General features: G+C 42.0%; 1 protein-coding gene across 1 annotated transcript; it reads right to left on the bottom strand.

The window, feature by feature from the left end:
• Nucleotides 1-312: 312 nt before the first annotated feature.
• Nucleotides 313-18,567, bottom strand: AMN1 (antagonist of mitotic exit network 1 homolog). Its single transcript, XM_083572422.1, has 7 exons — nucleotides 18,119-18,567; nucleotides 13,485-13,617; nucleotides 11,307-11,451; nucleotides 9,552-9,769; nucleotides 5,786-5,842; nucleotides 5,057-5,168; nucleotides 313-877 (listed from the first exon to the last, which is right to left on the bottom strand). Exons 1-7 carry the CDS (start codon nucleotides 18,166-18,168, stop codon nucleotides 804-806), a joined length of 789 nt encoding a protein of 262 aa, XP_083428548.1. The 5' UTR covers nucleotides 18,169-18,567; the 3' UTR covers nucleotides 313-803.
• Nucleotides 18,568-18,996: the final 429 nt, after the last annotated feature.

Here is an 18,996-nt window from a genome sequence, read left to right as displayed (position 1 = left end):
TGCTGCAGATGGACAAGACAATCAAATCCTATTGAAACCTTTCATTTGAATACTCATTTTTCTCTGGCAAAGCATGGGCTGTACATGATCAAACAACTCTTATACAGGGTTTAGGAAGAAATCCAAATTCCTAGATAGCAGTATACCTTCTTGTTTTCACTACTACGTTCCTCACTGGGCCAGAACGTGGTATCCTGGCTAGGAGACATTAGCACAAAGCCATATGTTAACCTTTTCACCCAAAACCAGAAGCAATGAGTACTATAAACTCATGCATTAATTCTTTGGAATGAAAGAAAATACATTCACAACTTGAAGATGGTAGGAGCATTTATTTCAAAACAAGAACCAGCATGCAGGAAACAAAACCTCATGCCTCCAATTATATTGGCTACCTAGAAACATAACTGACCCTCCCCAAAGTGATTGCTGCGCAAGTGACCTTACAAAATGCTTAGATGCAAAAGTGGCTGTCAAGTCTTGCTGGCTCACCACCTGTCACATCACATTTTCCTGTTAGAACTTAACTCCTGCCACAGAACTTAACATTTGAACATAATGATTCCTGAATTACAGTTCTGACCTGTTGCTCTTATATGAACACTAACAACTTCCTATTCGTAATTCATCATGTGGAGTGGAAAAAAGAGAAACATTCTCGTTAATCAAGAAAATCAACACGGCAGTTGAAACAGAAACGAGGCATGTCAGTGGGAGACAGTACACTCTACAACACCAGAGACATGCCGTTCCAGGAATGGTTATTTCTTGAAAAAGAGATGCCATCAACAACTAAAGAAAAATCAATAAACAGTCCATGAAACCTGCTTAAACTTATTTGGTCCAACCAGCTGTTCCAGGGCTTCTCGAGAACGATCTGCAAAACAAGGAAACAAGGATGATAAAATACATTGGACAATTCAATTTTCTCTAGGGTAAGAAAATGCTAGGTAGGAAGGGTAATGCAAACGAATAATTTAGGGGGAAGAAGGAATGACTTTCAGAGATCTTTCTACAAGAAATGGGCCTCCAGATCAGTAAATTGATGCTGCTATTTGCTGCACAAATGCTTTGCAGGCTCTTGTAATAAGCTTATTCTTCTCTTCTGGTTAAGCAGGTTAAGACATGTTTGTTTCAACATGTTTTCAGTTGTTTATACAGTGGTGCCTCGCAAGACGAAAAGAATCCGTTCCGCGAGTCTCTTCGTCTTGCGGTTTTTTCATCTTGCGAAGCAAGCCCATTAGCGGCTTAGCGGATTAGCGCTATTAGCGGCTTAGCGGGCTTAGTGGATCAGCTGATAAGCGGCTTAGCGGATCAGCTGATAAGCGGCTTAGCGATCAGCTGTTAAGCGGCTTAGAGGCTTAGCGGATCAGCTGTTAAGCGACTTAGCGGATCAGCTGATAAGCGGCTTAGCGGCTTGGGAAAAAGGGGGGGGGGAGGAAAAAAACCCTGCAGGAACTCGCAAGACATTTTCGTCTTGCGAAGCAAGCCCATAGGAAATTCGTTTTGCGAAGCACCTCCAAAACGGAAAACCCTTTCGTCTAGCGGGTTTTCCGTCTTGCGAGGCATTCGTCTTGTGGGGCACCACTGTATTCCAGTGTTTTCTGCAGACATTCATTCATTGTTTTTACCTACTTTACCCTTCACTGAATGGTCCCATACTGAGTTACAAAAACCTCACAATAAAACAGCACACTGTATTAAAAACATAAAATAAAATGACCAAACTAACAAAACAGCAGCACAGAACAGCAATGCAGCACAAGGAGGGCAGGTTATTCCACAAACAGAGAGCCAACACAGAGAAGCAACTCTCACACACCACTGCCTATTAGACTGCATAGGGCAGCTGAAGGGAAGCTTTGCTTCTGCACATGATTCTGGCAAACCGGTCTAAGCTGAAACATTCCTAGAATGTTCAGTTCACATTGAGTTCATGAAAACATTGTACCCTGACCTGTTCTTAATGCATAGTTGACCACATCTATGGATGAATGCTATATCAATCATTAGTTATAGTTTAATAAGGAGGTTTTCATGCCTGTCTAGTTCTGTGTTCCCTTTCCCAGCCTTTAATCTATTGATGATTGATGCCTATATGCAACCCTTGTATTGTATTTGTGTTAACCAATCAGCAACAAGCACATATGTGGCAATGCTATAATATTCAATAAAAGGGACTCCCTGAGACATGCTCGAGAGATGCCTCCCACATGACACTTGCCATTCATCTGTCGTTTATTTCAACCCAACAGGCAGCAGAACTGCCAAGGGGGCCTCCCCTGCTGATCTTAACACTAGAGCAGGTCAATGTGGTTGTTTTGCTATTATTTCTGGGTTTTACTTAAGTTGCTTTGAAACTGTTGTTCTTATTCTCATCTGTTTTAAACCACCTTTTTGGGGTGGAAAACACCCAATTTTGATTGAACAAAATGTACTAGCATCAAGGCAAAATAATTTTAGCAACATTGTATCCAGTACCCTTTTTCTTCCCCAGGGAGTACTCAAGGATACACAGTACTGGCACCTCTTTTTGTTGCTAAAAAGTGTAGCGCTTACTGTAACAACTTCTTGAAAAAAAGCACTGATTGTCTCTGATGCAGCTGAATTAAACAATTGCTCTGATAAACAAGCGTATCTGGCCAGAAGCCACACAGGCATACTGTCAAAACCTAAGTTATACAAGAATGTATTTGGCTCATATCCAAGCATACAAAGAGCAACTGTTTAAAATTGCATTTGCTGTGAATGTAATTTGTTTGGCTAAGTTGTGAAGGTGGACTGATTGAGTCAGGACAATTTAAGGCTTTTTTTTTAGAACAGGAGAGATAAGCATATTGTTTCAAGATATGTAGCAGGGAGTAGTGGTGTACCATTCTGTCTCTGAAGACTGTTAGAAAAATAGAAACATGCCTCTTATTCCCATTTTAACAAGTTTAATTGTGTTGCATTGTGGTAAGGGAACATTTACCTATATATTTATTATTTACTGCTCTATTACTTCTTGTCTACCAACATCTGCTTTTGACTATGATATCAGCCCTCCTACTGACCTAAGGTTAAATGAAATTCCCATGCCTAGCATTCATTTCACCATTATCTGTTGCATTCTTTCAGTGTACAAGGACATGTCCTGATTAAAACAGTTACCGTATTTTTCGCTCGATAACACGCACCTGACCATAACACGCACATAGTTTTTAGAGGAGGAAAACAAGAAAAAAAAATCTGAATGAAACAGTGGATGTATCATTTTTGTGCTTCATGCTGCAGCCACAGACATGTGATTTGACGGTGAGTTTGGGGTAGCCCAATGCAAAGATCCTGAGGATCCATGTGGATCCATGCTTTGTAACCACGTTTTTGCACCATTGCAGCCCCAGGAAACAGTGGGTGCGTGATTTTTTTGGTGCAGGCTGTAGCCATGGACATGCTATGTGATCTGATGGTGAATTTGGGGTGACCCAATGCAAAGATCCTGAGGATCCATGTGGATCCATGCTTTGTAACCACGTTTTTGCACCATTGCAGCCCCAGGAAACAGTGGGTGCATGATTTTTTTGGTGCAGGCTGTAGCCATGGACATGCTATGTGATCTGATGGTGAATTTGGGGTGACCCAATGCAAAGATCCTGAGGATCCATGTGGATCCGTGCTTTGTAACCATGTTTTTGCACCATTGCAGCCCCAGGAAACAGTGGGTGCGTGATTTTTTTGGTGCAGGCTGTAGCCATGGACATGCTATGTGATCTGATGGTGAATTTGGGGTGACCCAATGCAAAGATCCTGAGGATCCATGTGGATCCATGCTTTGTAACCACGTTTTTGCACCATTGCAGCCCCAGGAAACAGTGGGTGCATGATTTTTTTGGTGCAGGCTGTAGCCATGGACATGCTATGTGATCTGATGGTGAATTTGGGGTGACCCAATGCAAAGATCCTGAGGATCCATGTGGATCCGTGCTTTGTAACCATGTTTTTGCAGCATTGCAGCCCTGTTTTTGCATCAGATCATTGCTATGTGATCTGATGGTGAATTTGGGGTGACTCAATGCAAAGATCCTGAGGATCCATGTGGATCCGTGATTGGAACCACGTTTTAAGTAGGGAGGGAAGGAAAAACATAGAAGCGACAAGGAGAGGGGTGTGCAGAGAAGCAGCTGGCTAAGAATGTAGGAGAGGGGTTTTACCGGAGGGAGGAAAGGAAGGCAAAAGTCCCGTCCCCCCCCACAAGCCAACCAGCTCTCTCTCTCCCCCCCCCCCCCAACCTGCATGTTGCCTTCGAGTCCCAGACGCACGGAGAGGAATCTGTTTTCCACTCTGCTTGCCTGGAGGGGAGGGGTTTTCTCTGCTCTTTGTTCCGTCTGAGCAAACACAGTAAGGAAACAGAAGCGGGTGGGCAGTAAGACCCTGAGGCAGAATGCAGGAAAGCAGCAGCTTCCTCTTTCCTCCCTTCTCCGGACGTTTTGATATTTGCCTGATTTTTGCCTTCACTCGCGCTTGTCAGCTCCAGGGACCACACATTCGCTCTATAACACGCACAGACATTTCCCCTTACTTTTTAGGAGAAAAAATCTGCGTGTAATAGAGGGAAAAATACGGTAGTTTTTATCTACTAGGAGGGGACAGTGAATACAGAATATGGAGTTCTAACTGCTCAAAATGGATTCAAACTAGAAGGAAAAGAGAGATTTATCCTTCAGCTTGCAATGAAAAACATATTTGAAATATAACAGCTAAAAGAGCAGCAACAATATATCAAACCAGCAAACCAATGCACAATTACATGTACTGCAATATTTTAAAACCATTTAAAAGAGCAAAGCTAATTTAAAATCCAGTCCACTCACAATACCAACCAACATAAAAAACATCTTTAAACTCATTTAAAAGAAAATATGGGGCCACTGCTGAAAATACCCTGTCTCTCGTGCCCACCAGTGAGATGGATCCTGCTGGTGGGTCTGTGAGCAGTGCCTTTGAGACTGATCTTAAGGCTCAGACAGGTTGACAAAATCTATTGTTGATCTTAGCTAGTAAGCAGCACTTTAATCACCTGTTATCAGTGGGCATCCATGGAACAGAAAAATGTATATCCTTGGACAGCAAGTGAGAACAGCTTCCACAGCAATGTCAGTCAGATTCACACACCGTTCCATATGGATCTCCTATTTGGGATAATGAATACTAGCATCAGCAACTGTTACAGACAATAATGCAGGGGTCCCCAACCTGCAGCCTATGGGCCGGAAGCGGCCCAAGGAGGCAATTTAACCAGTCCACGAGCCGCCCCCGAACCAAGACGCCCGCTCGGCGAGTCCCTACGCGCTGCATTAAACCAGCGCAGCATGGCGCAGGGACTCTCTTCCACGGCTCCGGAAATAGCTTCTGTGCATGCCCAGATGCTGAAAATCACTTCTGCGCAGGTGCAATTTTTGGTGTCTGGGCATGTGCAGAAGCGATTTCCAGGTCACGGACATGCACTGGTCCAGCCCACGGAGGATCTCCGCGGGAGTGATCCAGCCTTGCTGACCCCTGCAATAATGGAAAAAAACCATATGAGTAAGAGCCACCCTGCTGTATCAGACCAAAGTCCCATCTTGTCCAGCAGCATTCTGTTTCTACAGTGGCCAGTCAGATGCCTATGGGAAACTCACAAGCAGGGCATCTGGTCATCTTTGACTAATAGCCACTGATTTAATTCCTTAATTCTATAAAGAAATTTAAATAGTATATTTAAATTTACTAATGATAATGATTTGTACTAAACATGTTGAAAAATTACCTTTAAATTCTTTGAACACATTCCACTAACAAGTGCTATTACACCGTCATCAGTAACCTGGATGGGACAAAATCAGAATTTTTGTTGGTACACTGAATAAAACTATAGTAACTGTCCACTTCAAAAAACCAAAACATTAAAGCAATCCTGTAAAAAACAACAACAACCATAGCAACTTCAGTTTGGTTTTCTTCAATTTGTATGTCTTATAAACTTGAATTTTACACAAATGGAAGCCAAATTAATATATTCTCTTTAAATGACAGAAAAATATTATATATGTGCAAGAATGCCACTTTTTCAGCCCTTTCTCTGACTTAGTACAAACATCACACTAAGCCAAAGCATGGCTTAGCAACAGAAACAGAGGAAGCTTCCTTATACCAGCTCAGACCATTGGTCCATCTAGCTCAGTATTCTCTCTCCTGACTGGCTCTCCAACAACTGTAGGAGATCTCCATGGATCTTCAGGGTTTCAGGCAGAAGTCTCTCTCAAGTCTACCTGGAGAGGTCAGGGGTTGAACCTGACACCTTCTGCATGCAAAGCAGATGCAGAATTTCCTATCTCCATTTATCTCTCTGTTAGGACACTCTTTTGTTTGTTAAAACTCAGTATTTTATATTAGCGGTGCTGCTTAGCAATCCATGTATGAACTCTCACCAATCCCTTCTAGCAAGGAAAAAACCAGATTGCTTCACGTACATCCTGTATTCTAATGTGAAAGAATTAAAAGTTGAAAATACATGAAAGGAGATCGGCCAGGCGGAACAGTATCACTGAATTTATGTTAATGTAGAGAATGAATATATTAATCATGGATGATTAAGAATAGATGTTTGTAGACAGGTAAATAATTAATTAATTAGATATTAATTAAAGTAGACCTTGAAGGATGACAATGTATGATCACATATTATTATAATGAGAAGGCTGGAGTGGGCTAGTAAAAAGAGTACTGTATAAGGGTTTCGATTTGATTTAGAATTATGACCATAGGTTGTAATTCCTATGGGGAAGTTGTTGTAATCATTTGATTGGCTACTCAGAAATCATTTGTGTAATCTGAAAGTGTATAAGAAACATGGCTTTGCTGTTAGTTTCTGTGCAGCTGCATGGAGTCACAGGACTCTGTTTACATTCCAGAGACCTTGCAGTCTCATGGGAAAGGGAGACGGGATGTGACGTTAGTGGTTTCCTGTTTCCTTTGTTCCTTTGTTCAGTTGCTCTCTGCTTCATAGAGAGAGGATGTCTTTTCTGTTCTGCGTAGTTTAGAAATAAAACTCTTTACAATGTAGCCAAACCTCTCGTCTCTTCCCTGTGCTGGTAACCCTGCTGGATAGAATGTGCTTGAGGCTCAGGTCATTAAACACATCGGAGGCGATTTCAATGGCTCAGCTCGGAGGAAGATGAGGCCTTATCGGCTTGGCCGAGCGGAGTTCCGACATTTTTATGGGGTTCTTGGAAGCCTCCTCATTTTTTAGGCTATGCATTTGTATTTCAGTCTTTCTATCTTTTCACTTAAAGCCTGCGTCCATTTCTTCTGAGTTTCTGGAAGGGATACTCCAGTCTAGGAACCGCTTTTAAATTTAGCCAAAAGCTGTGATACTCTGTATGAAGGTTTGCTGTGTTTATAACTGCTTTTAACCTTTCTGCCATTAGACACCCATTTATTACCTTTCAAACTGGAGACCCACAAAGATTCAAGAATAGCAGACAGTTCCAAGCAAAAGGGAGCTTCCTTGGAAAAGTCACATTCCTGATCTGTAATTAGCTAGAAAAATAACTTTCGCACTGAATTATGGGGAATATATATGTCTCATTCATATATGTATGTATGTATGTTGAAGAGCAGCAAGAGTCAAAAGAGAAGAAACAAACAAGCAAAGAGAGGAACAGGAAGAGTGGTTCTGATCAGAAAATGGAGAGGATCAATATGGAAGAGACCTCCAAGCATGGCGTGAAGGACACCGGCTATTTAATTGGTTTTCTGCACTAATGTTATGTGATGAATTGCTCCCTCTGATTATGCTTTATATTAATGCACTTGCATCACTGATTGCACCTATACTTAATTACGTTTCTGGATTTTAATTATGCCATGCCTTTGCCGCATTGATTACTCCCTCCAATGAATCGCTCCCCCCATCTGAATAAATGAATTGCTCCCCCTCCTGACAGAATTACCGTATTTTTCACTCTATATGACACACCAGACCACAAGACGCACCTAGCTTTTGGAGGAGGAAAACAATAAAAAAAATATCCTGAATCTCAGAAGCCAGAACAGTAAGAGGGATCACTGCGCAGTGAAAGCAGCAATCCCTCTTGCTGTTCTGGCTTCTGGGATAGCTGTGCAGCCTGCATTCGCTCCATAAGACGCACACACATTTCCCCTTACTTTTTAGGAGGGAAAAAGTGAGTCTTATAGAGCCAAAAACACAGTAGTTGACTGAGCCTCAGACCTGCAGATTGTATGTCGTGTGATTGCTTCCAATATATCAACTTATAAATCTTGGGTGCTTTCTTTTCTTTCACAGATTCACATATTGTTAAATATTAACCTTGCTTAGTGCAGCCACACAGCGCCTGGTTTACTGGTCAATTCTGACTAGTTTTGGCGGGGTTTCCCCTAGCCTGACTTATCTGCAGTTCCTCTTCTAGTTTCCTCTTTCATCTTATCTTTTCATTTCTTTTCCTTTCACTTCCTTTTTTTATTTTAATTTTGTATCTATACATTATTCTTATTATTCTTATTATTACATTACTATTCAGTAGCACTACTCAACCCCATTATCTCCTGTTAGCTCTGCATTAGCTGTGCATGCAGCAGCCCTTAACCTCCAGCAGCCTTAGCAGTAGTGTTTCTGCTACAAATAATCACAACAAGCCCAAACTCATCCTACGTGATACTGCAGAATCCTTGTCTTACCAGCCCTTATCTAGTTCAACATGCCTCCAAAACAGGCAGAAACCCGGTCTTGCCAGGCCTCCCTGTCCCCATATTAGCAGACAGACCATGCGCCTACCAACTGCTGCATGGTTGGATGCCCAGGCAGGAGCCTGGAAGGAGGCACTGCCTGCCCTAAGAAGGGCCTCCGGGGCATTCCTCCTTCAAAAACCAGGGAGCGGACCAGAACCACCATGGACAACCAGGTTCCAGGAACATCTAGGCACCAGGTAAACCCATCATCCTCTGGCTCTTCTCCACAGTCGTCAATAGTTGGCTCTCACTGTCTTCCCTTCTTCTCCTTCCATGGTTCATATTACATATTACAGTTTCCTGCATAATTTTACTATAACTATTCAAATCAGTTTTCCACTTTTATATCAATCAAATATTATTTACTCTGCTGAATTTATTTTAATAGTGCACTCTGATAATGTAAGCTACATTAAGTTAAAACCTGCACTCTGATAACGTAAGCTACAAGTGTAAAATGGGTGGGAGGGGAAGGGAAATGGGAAACACTAGATTTACAAGCCAGATGACAATTTTGGCAACAAACTTCACTGCAATTTATAGATAAGAGTCCACATTTCCTGTGGTAGGCTCAAAACACTCATTTTATCTAATGCAACCACACTAGGCAAAATTAAGGTAACTGTGAAAGCAAAAGAGGCCAAATGCACTTTTATCAAGACAGTATCTCAAAATACCAATAGCAATTTAGTGAAGTAAGAGTCAGTTCTCAAGAGTATCATTTTAATCATGCCATTTTGCAAGATATCTATGCCAACAAGATATATATTTGCCAACAATCTTACTTGGGTAGATGAAAAATCCACACTATGTAAAGATTGGCAGTTCTGTCCAAGAGCTTGCAGTGATGTATCTGTGATGCTGGAACATCCACCTATGTTAACTATTTGCAAAAGCGGGCAGTGGAGTGCAAGGGCAAGGACGCCACTATCTGTAATGTTGCTACATCTTTTAAAAGAGACTTCACGTAAATAAGGGCATGACAAGGCCAGTGCTGCAACCCCTGTTGGATAAACAAAGCACATCATTCTCATGTTCATCTCCAGAAGTTCGAATAGAACAGCATATTAGAAGAAATTATTACTTTAAGAGCAACATATCAAAACACTTTGGGCATTAATATTACAAATTACAGTCAAACCTGAGGGATACTAACCTCAAATATCAATTCGGCTTATAACTTTTGAACGCTGGCCACTTTGGGCATCATATTAGTATATTCATTGTGCTCTACTAATAATGGTTGCAATTCAGTACACAGTGGTACCTTGGTTTATGAACTTAATCTGTTCCTGAAGTCCGTTCTTAAACCAAATCCGTTCTTAAACCGAGGTGCGCTTTCCCTAATGAGGCCTCCTGCTGCCAGTGCCCTTCCACCATTCGGCTTCCGTTTGTAGACAAGGTAAAGTTTGCAAACCGGAACACTACTTCCAGTTTTGTGGAGTTGGTAAACCAAATAGTTCGTTAACAGGGTGGTTCGTAAACCGAGGTACCGCTGTAGAGTTAAGTGTCCTTATGACCATTGATGTGAATGGGCATAAGTGTTCTCATCTAATCCTTCCTTTTCTATTTGTATGACCGGTACCTAAAATGACATTCATTTGCTTTATTTACATTCATATCCCACCTTTCTACTATAGTAGAACTCAAAGTGATACACATAGGATTCTGAAATGGTCTCCCAGACTTGGACTTCAGCAAGGTTGATGTATCATGTGCCTTTAGGCCAGGGTGGGGAACTTGTAGCCTTTCAGATGCTTATTAGACTCCAGCTCCCAAAAGCCCCCTCATCCTAGCCAATGGTCAGGGATGATGGGGTTTGCAGTCCAAAAACATCTGGAGAGCCAGATGTTCCTTACCCTTGCTTTACAGCACACCCTGCAACCTTGTAAGATACCTTGAAGGCAATCTAATCCAACCCCTTGCTCAGTGCAGGATCCACAATGGAGGATGCAACTGCAACACCCCTGAGAGATGGACATTCAGCTTCTGCTTAAATACCTCCAGCTCCAGAGGGCAGCTTGTTCCATAGCTCTGACTTCTTTTGAAGCTCCCTTTCTAACTGCCTAATGTTCTAGCCCAAAACCATCTACTTGTGGGCTTCACATAAGCACCTGGCTGGCCCCTGGGAGAACAAGATGCCAGGCAAGATGTGCCCTTGGCCTGAAGCAGCAAGACTCTTCTTATGTTCAGTCTCTTGCCTCTTCAGTTAAAAGCACCTCACAAAGCAGGGTTGCTATTTGCTGGGATGACGTGGTTAGCTGCAGCCAGTAAGAGCAGATGGTGCTCTGGGCTAGATGGATCAATGCTCTGACTTAGCATAAGGCAGCTTCCTGAGTCATGAAAAAGCTCAAAACTACAAAGAAAGAGCATGTGTACAGCCTTCAGAGCAGACGTATGGGAGGAAATCCAATCCTCTGGGTATTTATTTACTAAAAATGATAATGAGAATCCTATTTGGGGAAGAAGAAGAAGAAAGCCTGAATGAAACTTAATTTCTCTCACTGTCCTTTGAAATAAATATCACATAGAAAACAAACCTTCTGAAGTGACTGTTAGTCTGTTGCCTTTCCAAATGTTCAAGTTGATTTTCTTAAGCTGTTTGCAGTTACAAAGCTGTTGCAAGGCATTATCTGAAACATCACAGTCCCGAAGGTCGAGTGCCTCTACTGCAGGGTGCAAAACCTAAAATGAAAATATTTTTGTCAAGCTCTACATGGCGCGGCACAGGAATGGGGAACCTTAGGCCTGAGGGCCAAATGTAATCTTCCATTCTTCTTTATCTGGCCTGTCAGGGGCTGGTGGTGGTTGCTCGCGAGTAACCAGGCAGGACTCCGACCTGTCTTTTACAGGTTTTATTGGTCCAACCAAATACAGTGCAGAAACACAAAGTTCATGTCCGTCCTAGTCGCTTGCAGGTTCCGGGAGTGGCCCCTTCCGGTTTCTCCCCAACATAAGAACTTAGACACCCCAAATCTCTGCCTCCCCTCCTTACGTTTCACCCCTCTGCGTAAGCTGGGTGACAGAAATGGCGTGTCTGTCTCCTGGCCAGCTGGTAGCATCTTTGAGCCCTCCCCTCGCCTGGCTATCTCCTTCCCCCTCCGCTCCACTGCAGGCGTGGCTTTCCCCACCGCTCGATGAGGGGCTGCTCCTCAGAAGCCTTGGAGGCTCTCTGTATCCCTCTGCTTCTCTCCCCAGCCCCGATGGCAGTCCCCTGACATGGCCCTTGGGACTCTACCAATAAATAATAAATTCATTTAATATTCATTAAGATTTTAATGAGCTTTTCTGTCCTTACTCACAAAAGACCCTGAAGTACTATCTGCAAAATGCATGTTTGTTACCACAGCTTTAACTTTTGCTCTATCACCTCAAATTTATTTAAAACAATAGCAGATATGCCTTGTCAGCAACAGATCAGTATTACATCTAATTTATTCCCTCCTGGAAGATCTAGCAGGTATCCCAAGCTTGTCAAGGGGTCAGCAAATAGAATTCTTCTATGGATAATAAAATTACTGTGCCCTCTTTCCTTAGGCAAGCGGTTGATCATTTTGCCAGTTTATTTAAGCTTACGGATTTTAATAGCTTTGCCATTAGAAACTGGCCTGTATATGGAAGATGAGTCATGTTTGGAACAGAACTTTAAACTCAGGCAAAGGTTTCAGCCATGGTTCCCATTTGAGGCTAATGTAACAATTTAGAAGAGGAGTATACTACGCTGATGGCAAATGTTGCTAGATGCAACTCTACTTCATGATAGATTGTCCCTATCAAATCCAGATTCCTTCATATACTGTATCTGAACATTCTTCAAGGTAATATGAGATAATCAAATTCAGCACCAAAGAGAAGAGGAACTAGCCTAAATGGCAGAATGGTGCAGGTGTGGGTAAATGCAAATGAGAAAATGCAAGTTTTTTGTTTTGTTTTTTAAAGAAAAAATGCAAGTTTTGTTGAAAGAGAAATAATAATTAACTCTTCTGATGCTTAAGTTTGTTACTTGTTCCTAGCTCCTTATCTGTGTAGGAATTTGAAATATAGCTCAATCAGAAAACTAAAAAACAAAACAAAACTTGACATGTCACTGAACTCCAAAGTAAATTTTAGAATGCCCCATATTATCCCAATGACCTGAAGAATGTCCCTTTCAAGATGCACACTACTTTTCTGCAATCAAATTATTTGTGTTTGTTCAATACTCATGAGAACATGGTGACCTCAAATGACAACAGCAAATGAAGAACTAGGGGTGTACGATCAATAAGCTTTGGGACATCACAAATCACAGACCCATACATCCAGGACAGCATCCTCTGGGAACTGACATTAAATCACATCAACTCCACCACTTTATTGGGGCACAATACACTGTCATATTGTTAAAATATGCAGAAATGAATAATGAACTGGGGCACTACACTCCAAAATAATGCCCCACCACAAATCACACAGCCAGGAAATATGGCATTGAATTGCATCCAGCCCAACACTTTCCTGGAGGTCATCTCATAAAGGACACTGTCACTAATGAACTACATGGCTGAGTCTGGATTAGAACCCTGTTTTCCCAGGTCCTAAATCAACGCTCTATCAAATACACAGCCTTGGCTTTGACTATGGAAAAGACAGCAGGAATAAATGCAAATATAAATATGTATTGTTTGTAAGTCCCAATGATGACAACGTGGAGAGTTGTGCTCAAAGTGCCACCTTACCGTATTAATATTTGAATCACTTATCCACCCTTGGACACTCAGTGATTTGATCAGTTTATCTTTGATGTTGGGAGGCAAAGGCTTAATATCTTCCGCATATCTGGATATGTTCCTCGTTAAGCAATGAAGGCTTCTGGAGGGGAGGAGGGGAAAGAACAAAAAGTAGTCATAAGATGACACACTTTCTTGGCAACTTGGGAAACAATTATGTAAGCACGATTTCTTAGACTGTAACAACAGGGACTTCTCTTGGGGGGCGGGGGTATCTAGCACCTAGTACAAAATTAGGTAATGGAAAAAAAAAGATGTACACCTGAAGGAAAGTCTTGATTCTGCACATGACTGTGACATGTTTGGGAAAGTCTTGCTCTTAAGTTTCGTCTCTGTACATGCTGCATAAATCGTTCTGCACAAATCATTCTAATACTAAGACACTCACCACCCCAGAATGTTCAGTCCACATTGAGTTCATGAAACACCGTAACGTGCCTGTTCTTAATGCATAGTTGACCACATCTACGGATGAATGCTATATCAATCACTAGTAAAAGTTTAATAAGGAGGTTTTCATGCCTGTCCAATTCTGTGTTCCCTTTCCCACCCTTTAATCCATTGGTGATTAATGTAACCTTTGCTTTGTACTTGTGTTAACCAATCAGCAATAAGCACATATGTGGCAATGCTGTAATACTCAATAAAAGAGGCTCCTTGAGACTTGCTCAGGAGATGCCTCCCAGATGACACTCGCTACCTGTCTGTCGTTATTTCAACCCAACATACACCAGAGGCAGGGGACCTATGTCCTTCCAGGTATTGTTGTATTCCCATCACTCCTGTCTATTGACTGTGATGGTTGGGGCTGGTGGGAATCCAACATGTTGAAGTCCACCTGACATACACAAACAAGTGGAAAAGATATTCACAAAGTTTACTCATATCAAAAAACATTTAACACAACTTTAAATGAGTTCTAATCACAAATATATGTATATTCAGTTCTGAATGGCTTGGAGCAAGTGTGCAGAACCTTTGTTGCTGAACTACAGCGCCCACCAGCTACAGGAAGCATGGCCCATGGCAAGGGCTGATGGTAGTTGAAGTTAAGCAACATCTGGAAGATCAAAGGTTCTAAGGTTCCCCACATTAAGCTTAATTATTATTGAGACATATAGTTTTAAACTGCACTTTGGGAACGTTAAGGTTCCTCATCAAGGGCTTCTGAGTGAAAATGATCATTGGCTGAAAGGCAGTTTGCTCAATGTGACTGAATTCCCCTACAACGTGTAGCCAGAGTTAGAGAAATCAATAAATTATGACTTCAGGATTAAGGATAATGAACTTTGCTCTGATCAACAATAAGAGTGAAGGTGACATGGAATAAGGGTGAGGGTGACATTGCTGATTCACATACTGCTTTAGTCACAAGAACAAAGTCGCGCAAAAATGTTGTAACACTGCAGACTGCCAATAAGCAAAATTATTGCTATGTGTTGGGTTGAAATAAACAACAGACGAGTGAGGAGTGTCATATGGGAGGCATCTCCCGAGTAAATCTTGGGGAGTCCTTTTTATTGAATATTACAGCATTGCCACATATGTGCTTATTGCTGATTGGTTAACACAAGTACAAAGCAAAGGTTGCATATAGGCATTAATCACCAATAGATTAAAGGCTGGGAAAGGGAGCACAGAACTATACAGGCATGAAAACCTCCTAATTAAATTATAACTAGTGATTGATATAGCAAGACTTAAACAATTACGTTCCGATAGATGTGGTCAACTATGCATTAAGAACAGGTCAGAGTATGTTTTCCTGAACTCAATGTGAACTGAACATTCTAAGGTGATGAGGGAATGTCTTAGTATTATAACGGTTTGTGCAGCATGTGCAGAAGCAAAGCTTATAAGCAAAAACTTCCCATCATGCCACAGTCATGTGCAGAAGCAGAGCTTCCCATCATGCCACAGTCATGTGCAGAAGCAAGGCTTCCCTTCAGCTATGTAAAATAAATCTTAGGGCAAACAACTATTTATGCAACATATTAAAATACTGCTTTGAACTCTTGGTAATATTCCACTGTATTTGAAGAAGTGAATCTCTGTACTGTGCATGACATTTACTGTATAACTACTATGCACTTTGTATCATATTCAGAGGACACTCTGGTAAACGTATGCTAAGACCTCTTTCAGCCACTTGGAATGAAGAGGAGCATTAGGCATGAAACAAAAGTTGTCCTGTAGTTCGATTTCCACATCAGTATTGGGTGTGCTATAGAGTCTCAGTGCCCTGGATGAACGAATGGGTACCCTTCAGCACGCCCCCAGAATCCTCTGCTCTGTGCCCAGGTTCTGCTGGAAGTCACTCTCAGTAATGCTATATAGGCACTTGAAAAGTGTTTGGAAATCTCTATATACTGTAAATAAAATAAGTATGCTGTAGGATTTGATTATTTGATTATTGTACTTCGTATTTTTTATAAATTTTGTGTTTTTAACATTATGAAAACCGTCCTGGAAAAAACATTTGAAGAGCATATAAGCAAACAAACAATGAAAATGAATTCAGGGGCTACTCAGTGTGTCAAGGATTCCTGAGATCAGACAAATTTATAGAAATGTCTCCCAATAGCTAGTAGCCAGTTGAAAGAAATCTCCTATTTAGAAACTGTGATGGTTATTTCCAATTTGCTCTGCCTGTGAGTTTCTTAGAGGCATCTCTCTGTCCACTGTTGTCTGCAAAGCTGGATCACTATTCAGATCCATTACAGAATATTTTTATGTAAGCAACTGTAAATTTTATTGTTCAGAATACAAGTAACATGGGAGGTCAAAACTGCTTCCAGTACAATTTTTATCACGTACAGTGGTACCTCGGGTTACAGATGCTTCAGGTTACAGACTCCGCTAACCCAGAAATAGTACCTCGGGTTAAGAACTTTGCTTCAGGATGAGAACAGAAATCATGTGGTGGCAGTGCAGTGGCAGCGGGAGGCCCCATTAGCTAAAGTGGTGCTTCAGGTTAAGAACAGTTTCAGTTTAAGAACTTATGCCCAATTTATTCCCCATACAGACTTCTTAAGCTTCTGTTAAACTGCTTGTGCTGTCAACAGACACATGAGGCTGGTGTGGGAAATACGTTGCTTTTTCATTGTTTCCCTAGGATAAGGATGCTTTTATTAATGCTTCTTATTATAAGAATGCTTTTATTAGTGGATCCTATTAAGACACACCTACCACAATATATAGCTTGGCCATTTTTTGAATAGGATGTTTCTAAGCATCTCTTTGCCTTTCCATTACTTCTCAATTTTTAATGATGCTATATTTTTGCTTTTTCATAAAAGTCTAAAGGTCTAAAGAGCAGCTGCCTGCTAAGATAATAGTGAGCATAGAATTTGATAGTTTATAGCTGATAGGGTAACCACAAGGGATTCCACCGAATAAGGAATGCAGATTTAGCAAAAGTCATGCAGCTCACTGTTAAGAACCTAGACTCAAGAGCAGCTCGCACCTGTAGCTAGGATATTTGGTGGTCAACTTGGGGTTTGTCCTCTTAGCCTTATCAGATAACAAACTAGCTTACGCCTGCATATGGAACAAAGAGTGGTTAACACATCAAAATAGGACAATTTGAGATAAGAATAAAGGGGTTGCTTGCATCAAAATATAAAATGTAAAGATGCTTTGACAATATTTGTGCAATGATTAACATGGGGAAGTGGGATGGTAAAATGTTAAGGCGGACGCGATATGTTGTAAACGTTGCATGCTCCTCCATGGTGGGCATGTAAAGTAGGGACTTTTTGGCGGTTGGGGGGGCAGATTATATAAACTGTGTTTTTCCTCATTAGGGTGTGCCTGCATTGGTCACCCATCCTTGTTCAACCATGCTTTTCCTTCAATAAAATTCTACTACTTCACCAATTTTTGTTCAGATCTTATTATTTAAAGGATTTTGAGACCAAAGTCTTAGGAACCAGGTTTTTTTTTTTTGTATCTCTAACAGCTGGAAAACCAACAGGTGAAGTTTTTCCAGGTATGAGATAAATGCAGGGTCACCCGAGAAAGTCTTGCAGCTCAATGATATTATTATTATTATATTACAGTATTATTAAAAGCACAGCTATAATGGTCCCAGGGCGAAGTTGGTCACACTTCTCAATAGAAGAACAGCCAGGTTTGTTTATTTATTATATTTTTCTATCCCCCCTTTCCTCCAAGGGGCTCAAGGTGCCGTACATGGCTCTCCCTCCCTCCTCATGGAATTTGTATCGGGCTGCTCCCTAGCCCAAGGGCTCTAACCACTACTCAAGGCAAGGTGGAATTTCAGCAGGCTTGCTTGTCGACCAAGCCGCACCTGCTGAAACGGCCTCTTCCGCGCAGCTACTTAAAACTGCTCTCTGCACACGCTCAGGGGCACGCTTCTCCTCGTTGATTTGTTGGCACATCCCAGGGGCAGAATCCGGACAAAGGGCAGCAAAGAGGTTAACGAAGAGGCGGGGAGGACATAATAAGGGTAACGTTGGAGATGGAGGTGAAATAAGGTGGTTTTCCTGGTGCCGGGAGAGGTTCATGGTGGGTGGGGGGACGCACGAGTGAAGACCCCGCTCGCCCCGCCGGCCACTCACAAGTCGAGGAGGGACCTAACGGCCCCGCCGCTTTCGCTGAGGTAACTCATCGCTAGGCCCCGGCAGCTCGCTCTCGCTTTTCCTCTCAGGCCGGGGGATGTGCGGCGTCAGGGACCGTCCTTCAATTCCTCGCAATTCACGGACGCAGCGCCCTCTATGACTCAGGCCTTTCCTCGGCGACGGAACTCGAATGAGCGAAAGGGGAGTTCGGAATTGGTAGAGCGACCCTAAGCTGAGAGCGGAGCACTTTGGGAAACGTAGTCTTCGGCGTGCGGTACTGAGGCCTTCGGAGGTAGTTTGGCGTCGAAGGGGAAGGGGTCGTCGTAGGTTCTAAACGGGGGTTTAGCTCAGTCTCCCGCCCTCAAGCCCAGCGGAGCTGAAGCAACGTCAAAATAAACCAAAATAATCCTATACAGTAATATCTACTTCTTCTTCATCATCATCTCATCTCATTTCGTTTCACTTTTAATTTTATTCGTATGCTGTCCGTTGCATAGTTAAAGCCATGCGCAAGGAGGCTTACAACATGGAAACAATTTGCGTGCAATTGGAGAATTGTAGAGTTGGAATGGAGCCCAAGGACCATGTAGTTTAACCCCCTGCAATGCAACCATAAGCAATAAATAAAACACATCAAGAAGTGCAACCAAATTTGAATCGTTTTGTAGGGAACAGATACTGAATTAGGGAACAGGCAGCTGCATTAGCTAACCAACTAGTTTTGGCTGAAAATGACTATATAAGGGAAAGGAATGTTCAGAGGATGTGAAAGAGGGAAACAAGATAAGATGTTCCAGGCAGCTAGCAAGGAAGTGTAGTAATCACGAGCCCAGGTATGTAACATTTAACCAATGAATGTATTGCACACGAGCCGATCA

The sequence above is a fragment of the Podarcis filfolensis genome, assembly GCF_964270895.1.
Source record: "Podarcis filfolensis genome assembly, chromosome: 10".
NCBI classification, from domain to species: Eukaryota; Metazoa; Chordata; class Lepidosauria; order Squamata; family Lacertidae; genus Podarcis; species Podarcis filfolensis.
Note: the sequence above shows the minus strand (reverse complement) of the source record. Positions and strands in the feature narration are given on the sequence as shown.